The sequence below is a fragment of the Aplidium turbinatum genome, chromosome 13 (genome assembly GCF_918807975.1).
Source record: "Aplidium turbinatum chromosome 13, kaAplTurb1.1, whole genome shotgun sequence".
Classification (NCBI taxonomy): Eukaryota; Metazoa; Chordata; class Ascidiacea; order Aplousobranchia; family Polyclinidae; genus Aplidium; species Aplidium turbinatum.
In genome coordinates this window covers 23,144,246-23,160,999 of record NC_137484.1, presented here as the reverse complement: position 1 = coordinate 23,160,999, position 16,754 = coordinate 23,144,246, and the positions used below count along the sequence as shown (strand labels likewise).

Sequence of the window (16,754 nt, the reverse complement as noted above, 5' to 3'; positions counted from 1 at the left end):
TAGTACAGTATGCTTATTTTACTTGTCCATCATACAAGCAAAACATAACCCTTGACATGATCATACTGAGGATGCTGTGATAGCGAAATCGGTTTATGATTGCTGATGAAATGAAGCTGATGAACTGTTGGATGCGTTGAGTAACAAGGCTTATAAAAGTAAATTATAATCATGGGAGCAAAATAGTTGAAACGCTTGGTTAATCTATTCTAAAAATAAAGAGCTCTAAATGTAGATACCAACTCATGCTCAACGAACGTTTCGAAAACGATTCTATCTTCATCTGCAGTGCTATAAATATTTAAAATATAAATCACTCTGCTAACAATAAAAAAAGGAAAAATTTTTGCACATAAGCATTAAAATTTTCTCTTTTCAACCTATGGCATTATGACGTAACACATGTGCCGTTTCGCATACGTCCGTAATATGAATAGAAAACAATTAGTTGAGAAGTATTTTGCTTAATGGTTGTTTATTTCTAAATTAAAACTAGGTAGCCCCGGAAAATGGAGTTTGACGACGATGATGAAGACTGGAAAGTTCCAGGCATTTCGGCTGGAAAACAGAGGATAACTGCACGTGGGAAGACTAAGTACAGAGACATGGTCCTCCAAGCAGTTCGAGACCAAAAGGGCAAGAAAGGAGGAGCAGTTGACTATCATACCATATGCCTCTTTGTTGAAAACAAATTCAACGTCCGTAATGATTTCGTCCTGCACCACACGTTAAATTGGCTTTGTAAGAAGCAAGTCCTCGCAAAGAGTGGAACAAAATACAGGTTGACTGGAAAGGCTTTGAAGCTGGGATTACAATTTGGACAAAAAAAACCTAAAAAAGTTGTAAAGAAAAGGAGAAGACCAAGAAGGAAACCAAGAAGGAGACCAAGAAGGCGACCAAGAAGAAAACCAAGAAGAAGGCCAAGAAGAAGACGAAGAAGAAAACCAAGAAGACGACCAAGAAAAAGACGGCCAAGAAGAAGAAGACCAAAAAGAAGAAGACCAAGAAGAAAACAGAAAAGACGGCGACGAAAAACCAAGAAAGTATCAAGCACGAATGATATATGCCGCTATCCTTCGCATGATATATGCCGCTACCCCGGATGACGCTGAACACCATGTAGCAATAAAGCGTCTGCCTTCAACCAATGTAATGTCTTTCGATGCACCATACGCTTGGTTATTTTTTTTCATATTGAATCTCTACCAAAGTAAACAAACAGGTCCTGTCCATGGAAATTCATGGTTCCGTCAGTTGCTTGTGGCTAAGTCTCACACCGTAGAGCAACAGGAAGCTCATTTTAAGAGCAGCCTCAGCTAAAAGACTGTCACTTCGACTGTTTGACTTGCTGCGCATATGCTTACTGCCACGGTAAAAAATATGACAGGTTAAAGAAACCATTCCCCATCTGTGCATAGTTGAGCGGTAAAGCCCGTTGGGTGCGTTTTACGTTGGTTACACCCTGCGCCGTACGAAGATGGGTGAGGCGCACCCATGCCCGTCTTGGTAGTGTCAGGCCGATGGGGCGTGTGTCGGCATCGGAGATGAACGAATGGAGTCTGGTGGTGCTTGACTACCATTCAGATGCACTTACCTCGTTCATTAGGCTAAAGCTACAGCGCGGGTTGTTGGCCTATTTACTTGCACTAAAAGTGGTACATGTTGGAAAACAACCTCTAAGTCGTTTATCGTTGATGAATATCAAGTATTTTTACTGTTACCCTTTTTTGCAAAACACAAAAGATATACAAAAATACGGCCAAACTAAAACCCACAAAACACCGCTTTTTCATTTGTCTACTCAAGAAATAGGCCTACAATAAAACAACTTATGAATCAGCTATTTGTTTAGAAAATGAATCAAGCAACTTTAAAACTTCTTTCTTTTGATTTCAAATTTTAAATATAGCATGCTAGAAAAAATTTTATTGAGACTTTATTATAAATTATCATCCGTACAAGTTATTTTTCAAAATATCCTTTCTTTTAATAAAATTATTAAAGCCTACTATGACGCAATAAACAATTTCTCAACAGCAATTAATATCATAAACATTTTCAAAGCAAATTGTTACAACATAATCAGGCAAAAATTTATTGAGTGGACAAAAATATTTCGTATTACTGGAACGATCACCTAAAAAAGAGGCTAGGTAGCCCTCAAATTATGAGACTTTTATTACGACATCATCTTACACCTTTCTCCTCAGCAGCTGGTAAAAAAAAACAGCAAAAGAGAAAAGTTTCAAAACCGACGGAAGGAGGTGAAGCAAAACAAAAACCTCGAAAAAAAGAAAAACCTGTTCCCAAATTTCAAGTAATGATATTGAAAGCAATCAGAGCCTTAAAAGAAGAAAATGGCAGCAGTTATGGAAGCATTGCAAAGTTCATACAAGATAGATTTAATATAAGGAACGATTATGTTTTAAAGCATGTTATAAATTGGATGATAGAGGAAAAAATACTTTGTAAAAAAGGCACAAGAATATGGATTGCAAAAAAGAAAAGAAAGCCAAGACCTAAAAAGGAAAAAAAGACAAGAAAGAAACGAACCAAAAAAAAACAAAAATCGTGACGTCATAAATTGAAATAAACCACGTATTGTAAAGTAGCTTTCAAAGCAAAGCTTGTTTTAAACCAGTATCAGCCACAATCAAGAGTAAGTTTATTTGATACGAACACACAGGCTGACAGGGTATAACTTTTACATATTGCATCTTATAACAGCTCTCAAACATTTGTGTAAAAATCACTTTATTTTAGCATTATGTGTGGTATTTGCGTGACATTGACGGTGACATGACGTTCTACGTGACGTTGACGTAACGTTGGGCGTTACGTTGAAGTATAAATGTTAGAATCCAAAAGGAGGCAGTTTAAAATTAAAATATAGTCAAAATTTGCACAATGTTGTTAAACTAATATAGCCTGTACCCGTTAAGTCAATGTAGACGTTGAATCAATGTAAAAAAGTACTGATTTGCTGATTAGGCGAGCCTATTCTGAACAATTGTAGAGCGTATACAATCGTTTTGATGATTTCCAGCTTTGAAAAGCTTCGCTCAGTGCTTGCCACGGATACTGTAAGCGTCATTCACTTAGTTAGATACTGTAGGCTAAAACGATAGCACATTTTCAGGTGTCATAGATTTTGAAGATGTTATAGTTGTTGCTGTTAGTTCACAGCTCAACTCATTGGCGTCAATGCAATTGCTTGATGGTACCAAAGTTTTGCAAAAATCTCAAGTTCTTCGACGGCTTTGCAAATGCAAGTTCGTATTTCCAGATGAGCTCATCAAACATGGGGTTTTAATGCATCAGAGCAACTTTCTCGCTTCATCATCATCATTATGTTCCATCCTCGTATTGAGGGTTGGATACAATGCGCCATTGCTCTCGACCATGGCTGTTCGTACCGCACTTTTATAACTTAATTTTATCTATTTGAAAAATCGCACTAAATTTGATGCGTTCTGAGCATGTTTTTATCCCAAATTTTGAAAAAATGCATTCAAACTTTGTTGAAAAGTTGATGTATTCCTAAGCTGTATTTAAAAAAAACTAACAGTGTTGCTTTGGTGACAACTTTACTGGTATTGAGCTTAGTCTTGACTAGCCTAGCCGTTGCATACAAGGTTCTAGTGATTTTGGATGCCCTAGCCTAGGGCATCCAAAATCACTTGACTAGCACTTCCCATGACTTGTTGAATACCCTAACTTTACAGCCAACACTTTCTACATTCATCGCTCATCGGTACTCTGCGAAATAAAACTAACTTTAAAAAGTCTGTAAAGTTATTCGGTTAGGTGGGGCTGTTTTTCATGCAGCCCCAACAGATTTAAAAGTTGCTGTAAAATACCAAAAGAGGTGGAGCTTCAAGGATAATTTTTAGCCAGTCAGAGCGCTTGAAATCCAGAATCTCGGGCTGCAAAGACGTTTTCCCAAAATCGGTGTTGCCAAACGAAACTTTTAATATTTTAATTTTCGATCCGCAAATTTTAAGTGAAAAAAGTAACCCGATCGGAAAAACACCGAGGAAAACCTATTTTCTCTCTTCTCTTTTTTTTCAGGTGGGGCTGCAGCCCCATGGCACGAGCCGCCACTGAATACTACAATATTCGAAAAAAAAACTTTCAAACCTTTAAAAATAAACTGAAAGAAAAAGTAAGTTTTGCGCCCTCTTGAAGGCTTTGCCATAGGCGACTTCGCCTAATGGACGCGTCGGCCCTGAGTGTCCCCCCCCAAAACCGAGAAAATACAGTAACCTACATGTAATTTTTCTCGCTTTTTGGTAATTTTTCTCGCTCACTCATGCACAACTATTGTAACCTAATAGACGGTATTGGCACGCACGGCTCCAGCAGTGGATTTGTAGAGTAGAATCTTTTACGTAGCCTGCAGGCTATACCCTCAAAAACTAAGATAGGCTACACCTTTTTGATGCATTTTCTTTAGAATTTAGCTTGAGCAAGGCTTTGATTTTGAACTGCTGTATTTTTAAAGCGGTAACTGCAAAAAAAAATTAAAACATGAAAGTTGTTGTATTTTTAACAGTCTTTTGAAATATAATAATAATAATTAGATGTTGTAAGCACTTAGGTGCTTTTTCGTCTTTCTGATGTAACTTACATAATGCAGTTGCTATCGAATTAGGTTAACATCTACACTTTCTTAACTAATAAGTAATAACAATTAAGAATATCCGATAACATACCACAAATAAATCTTCATAAGAGATAAATTATGGAAACACAACATGTAAAAAAACATCGTCATGAAAAATAGGCTACTTAGGCCTACTATAAACACTGATCCAAATAAAATTTTAATCTAAATTCTCCCAACAACGAAAAGTCAGAACGTATGGATAACATATTACTTATGGTTCGTTGGTTTTGAATCTTTATCCTCGGACTGACAAAGCTTTGATTGGTTATTCCTGGTAGCAGGGTTGCACGTATCGGTTCCAAATCGCTATTCGATAGCGCTATTTTCTACTTTTTCAATATCGATTACGTCATAGTCTTTTCTTTTTTCTGCCAATATCGTTTATGGTTTTTCTTTACTTTTTTTTATGTGAATCGATATTCTTTATTCGATTGTTTTGCGACTTTTTTCAAGCCTTTAATTCTACTTAATAACATACGATGGACAAAGATATCATAACGTATTTTAACACTCATGCGAGAAAAACGATAATTGAACAATCCCGATCAAGCGGAGTTGAAAGGATAAGCATTTTGTTTGAAGTTATGCATGATTGAGCAGAAAGGTAGCACTGGTAGGCAGTATAAAATCAGATACTTAATTTGTATTTTTTTTAATTGCGTTTAATATCGATTAGCCTATTCTTTATTTTCTACTTTTTTGGGAGGCTATTGAAATCGGATATTTCTCTACTTTTTGGAAGGCTATCGAAATCGGATATTTCTCTACTTTTTTGGGAAGCTATCGAAATCGGATATTTCTCTACTTTTTTGTTTGATCATCGATATCGATTTATCCCCTACTTTTTTCAATATCGACTTGCAACCCTGCCTGGTAGTTTCGCATACTTGTAGAAGCTTTTGACGCAGGGCCGGTTACCGAGATTGACAGAGTGAAGTTTTCCTATTGTTGAAGTGTTATTGCCCATGGCCACCTGGAGATGCGGCCTGATTTGTCACATTTTGCAGATTTCGATTACTGCTAGTGCTTGACTGACATTTTCTGAGATGTTTTTACTTTTTACGGTTTCCTAATGACATAAAACTTTTTTGTTGTCTTGGGGAAGCACTAGCAAATGAGAAAAAGCAAGTTGAAAAACGCAAAATCAGACTGTTATTGAAAATTAACAGTCTGACTAGAATCTTTGAAATCAAGTTTTCTTTGTTTTTCAACATGTAAGGATGTTAAAACCTATTGTATCATCTGGGGAAAAGAATAACGAAAGTGTAAAAATCTAATTTTTAGAAAAATTTATTTAAACGTTTGCCCAAAGTTAGAAAAACCTGGAAATTTCTGCAAAATGTGACAAATCAGGCCGTATCTTTAGGTGGCCATGTATTGCCTGAGAATTATCCCATTTGTAGGGACCCATGATGAATAGCCTATCTACTACTTTCAACCTTGTGCAAAATGTAATTCTCACATAACATTTACGTTTCTTAAAAACTCACTTGTTATGCACAAATATAGTTTGATAAATAGTTTTCTACCCAGGAACCCAACAGTGAGAATAAATAGTTGCGTTTCTTAAGAAAACTCACTTGTTGTGCACCGGGATAATTTTGATGGATCATTTGTTACTCAAATAACCTACCACCCGCAGCTTTCCCAAGTGAGGCTGTTAAAATGGCCATTTATTGCTATCAATCTTATTCAGTTTACCCGCAGTTCACCTCTGTAAGGGAATCTCACTAGCAGGAGTTCACCCTAGTTCGTAAACATAACTTATTGTTGGAATTTGCCAATTTTAAATTACATAACTGTTTGCTTTTTCCTTTTTCTGAAAGTGGTTTATATACCTCTGCACAAAACAATTTTAACCGAGACTCATAAGATAACTTTTCAAATTCAAAAATCTAAATTCAATTCGAACTCACGAATAAAAGAACTTGAGACTCATTGTGCTACCTTTGTACCATCGAAGCTTTGTTACGCCAGCAGCGTATCTGCTGTCTTCAGGGGATTAATAAACATTTAATACAAATAAAACGTAAACCCCTGCACATTCACTAAGTGCCGCTGCATGGAGAGCACTCCTGAAATGCGTTGCTCAAGCGCACACCCTGAGAGTCGAACCAGCGCCGTTTCATTTTGAGCCGGGCGGGTAGCCTAACCACTGAGCTATAACTTATACTTTTAGCGTTTTGGCTAGAGCCAAAGTCAACGTAGCAACTGTTTATTTTGTCTTGTTTCTTTTTATTATCATTGTTTTCATTATTTTTTTTTACTGGTACAGCATTAATCGTTAAAACATTTCGCTTGCTTTTTTTTTAACATTGTTTTTTTCTGAATTTAAAAAAATCTTACTAAGGTGTTGGGACTGTGCCATATTTTAAACTGATTCTCCTACTTTGGTATCATGCACGTTATAACGTCCGCATCTTGTCGCTTCTACCTTTTTCTAGACTTCTGCTGTATTTGGCACATATTGTTTTTCGTTGTGGTGGTCAGAAATAATAACAAACTGAACTGAGCGTTTGCTTGTTTCGTTGGTCCTACCAGCTGCAGTCCGGTATTACTGTAACCAAATCAAAATACTTATCAATATTTTGCTGCCAAACTGACATTTTTATCGCACAAACGCCCATTAGGCAGCTAATTCTTTGTAAAGTATTTCTCCAGGTTCACAATGATTTGACGCATAATAAATACTACTTTGAATAAATCTAAATATTGTTTGGGTTTTAGTGTGTGACGTATGAATCTTAGAGAGCTTATTGAATCCACAAGAAAATGACCCGAGGCATTACAGATTTTCTTTTTGACGAAAAGCGTTGTGACGTTCTGTTAATTAATGAACCGTAACTGTTTTATTTTGAATTTCTTTCTGACTTCTGTTTACGTAGACTCTACGTCGTAGAGCATCATCGACTTTATCGGGTAATCTTACTCCTAGTACTAGCCTTGTATGTAGCCGAGTTCACATTGAACTTACATTGAGAGACGCTGTTGCAACTACAATACATTGCATTTATATCGCGTTTTTTGTCTCATGATCTTCCATTCGTTTCGTGGATTACATAATAGTATTTGATAAGCGCCACCCTGCTTCTTCAGCTGGTCTACATTTGTTAATAAAGCGTAGGAGTTGCTGTTCTTGGAACCGAGGTCACAAGATCATAATCCAAATTGGTGTGACACGCGTTCAGAAATCTCATTACCGTACTGCATGTAATTGATGAAGCATTGTTCTTTTAGTCAAGGAGCGACCTTATTTTTGAGCGTGGGAAAAGTTATTATTTTGCATGAAAAATATAGATTCAAATTGAGATTATGTAAAAATTTTTTAATCACAACATTGCAAAGCATGTTCTTCATTACTCTACCAAAAAATAATGGGTAAACTCACGCTACAATTGCTTTAATCGCAAAATAATCCAAAAGTCATAAGTCACCTCAACATTTCAACGTCTATAAGCAGTTCTAAAATTTACATAGTTTTAATTTTCGGATATGCTCAGCGTGAATAATTTTACAAAGTGAATCCCAAAGTTTGAAACCGTACCTTAAAAAATAACAGAGATATCACTCCTAAAGCACAAGAAGAATCGACAGCCCCCCCCCCCCAAACTGAGCAAGACTCCAGGGAGCCCAACCTTGTAAGAGTTAAAAACTCTTGCGCTGGTTTAATTAAATTGATTTATACGGATACAACACACACTAAGAAAAGTTTAAAAAAAAATGAATTTGAAACAAAAAGTTTTAGGACAAACTTTGAACCGATTTGATAATGGGCAGCAAACAAGATGTTACACAATAGATTGAATAGAAGGTAAAACAATTAATCCACATGGCTTACTAATTGTTGTTTGATAAATTTTCTACCGTAGGCTACTGTACTTTATTTGCTTCACTGGATAATAATTTACTTTCATCATCCCTATTCTTTCAAAGCTGAGGCTGGCGAGTCAATTGCTTGTTTGCTACATGCGGCAACCGCAGGCTTGGATTCTTGATTGGGTTTCTTTGAATTGTTCTGTCTTTGCGAATTCTTTATCAATTTCGAAAATTTTTGGACTGAAATGACCACAATTAAATTCCATTCTTAATTTGTCTAAAATTAGCTACTCTCCAGGCCTAAGTTTTTCTTTAATCCAATTTATATATTTAGACCTGGAGAGCAAAATCTTTGCTGCTTACTTTGTAAAAGCGCGGGAAAAAAATAGCATTGATAGAACAAAATAACATAAAAAAATAAATAAATAAATAAAAAGAACATAGCCTACTGCATTGATAGAACAAAAGATTTCTGCACTACGTTTAAGAGTCATTTTTAAATATTTCAAGCCTCGTGATTTCGAAAATGCGTTTAGTTTTTTGAATGTGCTCTAGCTCTCAAGATATTTGACATTAAAGGTATTTTTAAAATCTACAACCTTCCGTTTCGCAAAAGCATACGCTTAAGTACGTATGTCACATGCTCGGGTGCGTATGTCATGCTCGAGTGATGTGTGACCAAATATCTCTGCCTACAAAAAGCCCTAAAAACATACAATTTGCAACAGGATAACTTGGTGTAATTTGGACCCGTCGCTCATTTTCCATGAAAGTAGAATTACCAGGCATTGCATCCTATAGATCGGAAATTGACCTTGTCTCTAGCACCACTTTTTTGGGTGTGCAGTTGTTCTTTTACGTTATATCGCCTATTTCATTACTGTACGGTACCATATTTTTCACTGAAATCGCTTGGTTTTTAAATCTTTATTTGGAACCGGGGTCTGACAAAGCCTTGATAGGTTCTGGTAGCTTCACATACTTGTAGAAGGGCCAGTTACGAGATTGACAGCTAGTGAAGTTTCTGATTGTTCAAGTGTTGTTATTGGGAAATTATTCTATTCATTAGGTGTCGCTGAAAGAAGAGCTGTTCTTAGACTGTGTTGCTAAAGCGCACACCCTGAGAGTCAAACCACCGCTGCTTGATCTCGAAGCTTCTTCTTGCATCTCTATACTATACATGTGTTGACATGATCAGATTTTCAAAGTACGGTACTGATAGTAGTAGGCTAATGCATATAAACCCACTTTTGTAAAACTAAAACAACTTAATTTCATTACTAACAGGCATAGGCTACCGTACATGAAATTGGTGGTAAAAAGGTTCAAATTTGCATAGCTCATTTATTAAGAATTAGTTGGATGAAGTATGTCATGCGATTAACACCAGCTGTTTTGCGTTATACAAGAAATATTTCTACAAAAGTGAAGCTTCAAGAATGGACAAGAAAATTTCAATGTGAAAACATTTCTGAGCCAGAAGTTTCGGCACAGTATATTATAGCACATGTCTTTGGAAAGAAAACCGTGAGTGACAATAGCATTTTATATGTTGTTCTTTCACTCGAGCCTAGTTTTGAAAACTAATTGTTTCTTTTTAAAAACTATGTACTACCGGTACTGTGGTTCGGCTTACTTAATGGCAAGCCAAAATAAGGGAAGCAACTGACTCGAAGACTATGTCACTTCGCTGCTTCCTGTCGTCTGTTGTATCCCATCTGTGATTGCAGTGCACTGTATGTTATCGCATTGGGCGCAAATAAAAACATGATTAAATTGTTAAAACAAGAAAGTGAGAACTTTAAAATTTAAATTTTTATCCCGTTTTATAGATTGCTTTCAATGAGCACATAATGTTGTCTGGTACCGTACTATATCTGATAACACAAAAGGTAACTTGTTTGGGTCAATTTCTTGGTGCTCTTTCACAATTCGCCTTGTTGGTCAACTGGATGATGACGCCATCATACGTCACACATGTTGGAATTTAACTATTATATTGAGGAAGTACGGGGTGGAAATGCACTGAAAAACACCTAAAGGAAATTGTCTCCCATTTATTCATTTGTTGTTCAATTTCAACAAATTTGCTATCGTTAGAAAGCACAAGCGTAGATCTAACCAACTAAGTTAATACCAAGTCCCAAAATAGTACTAGCTCCATCTGGTGGCCACCTAAACTTGACAAAATTCAAACCATTATCAAAAGTTTACTTTAAATGATAAAAACATTTTAAAAACAACAGCCTATTAATAGAACATGTTACTGTGTACCGTGTTACTAACCCTAACCCTAACTCAGTGCATTTCCACCCCATACTTCCTTCTTTATAATAGTCCATTCCAACATGTGTGATGTATGATGATGTCATCATTCAGTTGACCAACAGGGCGAATTGTAAAAGAGCACTGGTCAATTTCTTTTGCACAAATGCGAAATCACTGTAATGCACTTATCTCACTTTCAGACAAAGTTCTGCAATTATATGTAATGTAGCGGTTACTGACAATTCCTGTTTAACTTAAACTCTATCATATATTAAAAAAATCTATTTATATTTCCCATAAAATGCATTGTCCTAATATATTTGCCATCGCCTGTCAGCCATATTGTTCGCAAGAAACGAATTGCTGCGTTTGTGTCTTTGTTAATCTTTTTGTATATATATTGTTGACTGCTGAAAATTATTATTATTGACAGTTGAAACTAACAAATCCATAAGAACATTTCACTGCAATTATATTTTAATGTTTTACTTTATCTATATGTATATGTCTTTTGGAATAACTGTACTTGATTAATGTGAGTTTCGAAAACCACCAAGAAAGCTCAATGGCATCATTATGGTTACATATTACCAGCTACAATATGCTTTCCTGTCGGTGCTCAAGGGATCTTGTCCATAAACATTTCCTTCTAAATATTTTGTTTATCTTACTAAAGCAAAATAATGACTTTTAAAACTAATTTTGTTTTATTTTCAGTATAACCAACTTGATCACGATGAACAAGCTTGTACTCTTCAACCAGGCACTGAAAAGAAAATCGATGTTTTATGTAAAAAGAGGTTGCATCGTCTTCCCATACAGTACGTGATAGAGGAATGGGATTTTGGTGGGTTGACATTAAAAATGAGGCCTCCTGTATTTATCCCTCGACCTGAAACAGAAGTGGGTTTTTACTTTATCTGCAACTTGCTTTGTGAGTTCAATATTTTTATTGCATTTATTGGTTTTATCTTTTAAATATGCAGTCAAGGTTTGCTAGGCACAGAATAAGTTTGATCCAGCTTTGTTTGTAATTTCTTACGTATAGGTATTAGGTAGCATCACTAACTTCAATGTTTTAAAAGATCAATATGTCTTGTACGTTGTACTGGCACTGATGCAGTACAACTCCGATTATCTGAAACACTAAGCAAGCAAGTCCTACACCTAGTGTGTTGTTTGATGTGTTTGAAACTGCCATGAGATGATGTGAACAACAAGTGAAGTGGTATTTGCTTTAACATTTCTGTAAATGAGTACAGAATTCAGAAATAAGAAGCATGTCCAGAAGAAGATAAGAAGAAGTTCTTTTATTTTTGCATCATCAGCACATGTGAAAAAAAAACAATACAAGATTACAATTTGAGTTAGGTTGTTTGCTGATGATGATGGGAGTGGCAGAAGGACCAAACTGGTCATTGGTCATCAAGTCTGCCACACCCGTGAGGTGTCATAGCTTATTTGACATATAACGGTGTCAGAGTTGAACGCAAATATATATTATACACAACATAAAAAACAATATCATACGAAATTTAGCAGTACAGTATGAAAACAGGAATACAGAAATGATGAAGAAATACAAAATGGCATATACAATACATACAACACACAACACAGCATACTGGTATATACAGTACTACTACTAGTAAAACATCCAAAGTATACATATACTAGTAAAAACAAAAGACACAACAAAATATAGAGAGTTCATTAGAGAGGTCGCAGCTGATCAAACATCATCAATCTGTTGAAGAAAGGAAATGAGTAAGCAATTTTACTGCAAAGGATTACTTTTGAACAAAATGAAATTATTATCACAACTTTACTGTGCATCACACCTGCACACTGTATATACAGTATATAAGTTTACATTCTGTGTGTACTGTGTATTGTGCTTGAAAACACAACTGTCACAATTATATATTTTAGATAAATAGCATTTCACTTTGTATAGTAGAAAATTATAAACTGTGTACAAGAAATGTGGTTACTGCTCAGTGCTCATCCACCACATAAAATCATTTTTAATTGAAATGGGGAAATTAAATTGAAAATAGAAACTACTTTAGACTCTGACAATTCAACATGTATATGGTCTATGGCCTAACTGATAGTTTTTAATGTTGTTTCACATTATAGGAGCTGGTGCAATGTGCCATTGCAGACATAAATAATTTTCCTGGCTCAAGATTTGACTTGTTGGAAGTTGGATGTGGCAGTGGTGCCATCTCATTGGCGTTGCTGCATGCACTCAAATGTGGCCGGATAAATAAACCACTTAATTGCACTGCCATTGACAAGGATGTTTACGCTGTAAATCTGACAAAAGAAAATTCTGTTTTATTGCATCTGGATCTTCCAAACGTGAGTTGTTTGAGTTTATAAAACACGGCAAACACCATGACATTGACATCAATAATTTTGGTTTGCTTTTTTGTTATATACTCTTAGTAAATTAATCTTCACCTTGTTAAATTATCTTCTGAAGCATCCCTCAAAGCTGTCGAAGAACACTTGACGCTACGTTCAGTATGCTTGTTTATGTTTAACTAAGTTTCCATATATCGTTCTAGCAGACTTGACAGCATCATCAACTTTCTCTATACTTTGTTTTGTTTGCTGAACTGGGATTAAAAATAGAGTTTTACATCAAACGCCAATAATATTGAACACAGTAAGCGGCGCTTAAGGCAAATGAGCCTCCGGAATAGTTGCATTAAATGCATAGATCTTCATTTTGTGAGATTATTTTGTGAAAGGTTTACCCCGATGGTGTGGCACAGTTGCAGACTTAAAATCACTGATGCAGATCTGGTGATGAACATGGACAGTAAAGTTTGCCCTTGTCGAACTGGGGTTGCTTGTAAAATATTCCCCTGAGTGCCGCTGAAACTGAATAGATAACATTTTTGTTGATGAAGCGGTGAGACTTATTGTTGAATGTGGACGAAGCACAAAGTACTGGAAGTGACTTCTTCTATTATATGATATATATAATTTTGCAAAACTGTTGTGATAATTAAGTTTACATGGTAATTTTTCATGGTTTTCTTTCAGTTAAATGTCATTCATTGCGATGTTATGTCGATACCAAGCATGGGATTATATGACGGCATCATAAGTAATCCTCCATATATTCCAACTAGCGACATGGAAAACCTACAACCAGAAATATCACAGTAAGTGTTAAATATTATATATTTAGGTGTAAACATCGAATTTCGTTATCGATACGAATTTTATGATCTGTGTTTTCTTTAGAATCAAGTTTTTAGTCATGAATTTTGTTTTCAGAAATATTTGATAAAACTACCATTGAATGGTAGTTTTATCAAATTTTGTTTTGTAAACCACCAGCCAATAAACATCAAGGATACTGACATTAAATTCTTGGTGAAGGTTTCACCTTTGGTCCGGACTAACAAAACCCTATGAAATTGGATGCTTTCAGTTTCTCAACGATGAAGAAATCTTCTAGTCGCTGCCTTGGAGATAGTTACAGGAAGTTTCTATTTAAAGTTCATTTCCCATTGATGTTTATCTGTGGTGGTCCGTGGGAGAAAGATCGCAAACCACCCTGTAATATGTACTCAGTCCGACTTTGCTTCATTCTTCACCTGTTTTTTTTCTATGGTTTTTGGACGTCTCTGTTTCCTCTTCACATTCACCATCAAGGCCATTGTCTTTGGGAGAAAACTTCTTCCCTCCTTAGTACCGTACATCGTTGTTGTGGACAAAGATTGTGTAAAAGAAATGTTGGCGACAAGCTTGCTCTATACATTATACAACCCCCTACAACATTTACTATTTTGCAGATATGAAAGCCACTTGGCTCTACACGGTGGCACAGACGGTTTGGATGTGATAAGGAAAGTGTTGAAACAAGGCGAACAACTTCTCAGACCAAACGGGTTAGTAGGGTGGTAAAATGTGCGTCTCTGTATTTCACCTGCGCACAGCGTTTATATTTAGAGCGCAGCATACGACTCCAGAAGATATTTAAAAAGGTTGCACACAAGACGTTGGTTCCCGTTACTCCACAGGTAGAACGTTCTAGATTTGGATTTTGTTGACCATACTGTGCTTACGTCAAAGCACATTGGACCTCGTTGTACGATCCGGCCACTCCCCATCCGAGGGGGGCAGATCTATCTGCACGCTTCGGACACGCCAAAATCCCTCCGATTTCACAGACCTGCAGATAAGATCATCTGTTTTGGCGTCTTGTGACTCTTTCTAAAGCTGACCATTTATTTAATGACAAATTGTGCGTTTCAGATGGATTTGGTTGGAGGTCGACACCACTCATCCGGAAATCATTCCTGAACTTTCCGACGAGTATCGGGTCGAAAAAGTGAGGCCAGACTTTATGGATCGACCGAGATTTGTCAAGCTCTCCGTCTTTTCTAACCCCGCAACTTGAAAAAACTCATCTTTAAAAGCCACATGTTCTTGGGCGGTGTCGAACAAACGACCTTTCGGACGTAGAGCCATGGCTCTCACCACTTGGCTGTGCGTCGGACAAAATGACTTCTACGTTTTAGACACTAACCGACTGAGTTGAATAGTGAGAAGAGGGTTGTTGTAAAGTGCTCTGGGTGGACATTTTCTGTAACGTGATATTCTTGTGGCGTTCCCCTTCTCGCCAAGGCTACAATGCGCTGTGCAAAAGATTTGAAACAGCACTGTGGCGACCCGACAGCAGGACGAAAAGGAACAGCAAAAAGCAATCACCCAAAGGAAGGAAGTGGCAATCTGAAGGTTTAAACGTGGACTAATTAATCTGAACATGTAACAATTCCTGTGTTAATTTAATATATCGTGTGTGATGTACTCTGGCTTAAATTATATTCTATAAATTTATTGTGTGTATTATTAATATGCAGTGCACTCTAGAGTCTAGAAGATATAATTTTAGAACATCGCCTCTTCTGAGCTAGGAGTCGCTTATCGGTGGTGCTAAGCGAACACTGTCTACCATAACTGATGACCATAAGTAGCCAAATTCTCCTGTGTTGTTGCCAAGCAGGTAGGGGAAGGGTTGGTAATTTGATACACCCTCCTTACAGAATTGTACGAAAAATATAGTCATCAAGTGGAAGATCTGTGAAAATGATGTCTACAAAAATGACACCATGCAGCTAACTAGTGCTTTTTTGACAAAGTCGAAATTCTGCCACTGAAATTGACTAGAATGAAACCGCCAACCAATCATAAGCTACGGTTTAAGTGACGTAAAAAATGGCGGAAAGAAGATCATAGAAAGCAAATCAAGTGATGGATTTTTTGTCAGCTGGTTGGCTTAGGGGTTAGGGTTCGGGCTAGAAAGTAGTCATTTCATTGACGCGTGTTCGATTCTCACCACTGCTATTGCTCTTTTTCTTCTGTAATTACCAAATAAAGTTCAAAACAAGCATTAACTCTCTGGATGAGTGCTAGAAGGGTCACAATTGGACGGTATAGCCTCTTATAACACGTTTTGATTGGTTGGCGGTTGCATTGTAGTCAATTTCAGTGGCAGAATTTCGACTTGTTAAAGTGGCTACTGGTTCGTCATGCTGTAAAATCAGTCAGTAATTTGAATCGATTTCTATCTTTTATGGACAAACGCTATAGCCTTTACCACGCTTCTCCTAACAATAGCAAGGAATTGGGTGAATGTGCAGCGGCTGTTGAAGTGCAGTTGTTGAAAATCGGAAGGGTAGGCCTACTGGACACACGTTGGGTAGCCTCGAGTTTCTGCACAGTTAGTGCCGTCTGGAATGATTTCCCAGCACTTGTCGAATTTTTCAAAAAGGGGGCTATTAGCGACACAAGAGATTCTCGGGAACGTGCGAAATATCAAGGACTCTTGTCGAAAATAACATCCACGGATTTCTTGTTGGACTTTGGCTTTGATGTACGAATACTCGCAAGAATTGTCCGAAATAGCCTAAGCCTTGAACTGTAAAACAGAGCATGTAGGCTACTATTTGAGATGCAGATAACAAAATTAATA

The 16,754-nt window shown here is 36.7% G+C and overlaps 2 protein-coding genes across 2 annotated transcripts; both read left to right on the top strand.

Moving 5' to 3' along the window:
- Nucleotides 1–472: 472 nt before the first annotated feature.
- LOC145781852 (uncharacterized) lies at nucleotides 473–1,230 on the top strand. The gene has a single exon (XM_082593532.1). It carries the CDS (start codon nucleotides 510–512, stop codon nucleotides 1,104–1,106), a length of 597 nt encoding a protein of 198 aa, XP_082449658.1. The 5' UTR covers nucleotides 473–509; the 3' UTR covers nucleotides 1,107–1,230.
- Nucleotides 1,231–9,777: 8,547 nt separating this feature from the next.
- Nucleotides 9,778–15,612, top strand: LOC145782301 (MTRF1L release factor glutamine methyltransferase-like). Its single transcript, XM_082594090.1, has 6 exons — nucleotides 9,778–10,012; nucleotides 11,471–11,656; nucleotides 12,896–13,120; nucleotides 13,814–13,935; nucleotides 14,572–14,667; nucleotides 15,035–15,612. The coding sequence occupies exons 1-6, from the start codon at nucleotides 9,848–9,850 to the stop codon at nucleotides 15,177–15,179; spliced, it is 939 nt and encodes a 312-aa protein (XP_082450216.1). The 5' UTR covers nucleotides 9,778–9,847; the 3' UTR covers nucleotides 15,180–15,612.
- The last annotated feature ends 1,142 nt before the right edge of the window (nucleotides 15,613–16,754 follow it).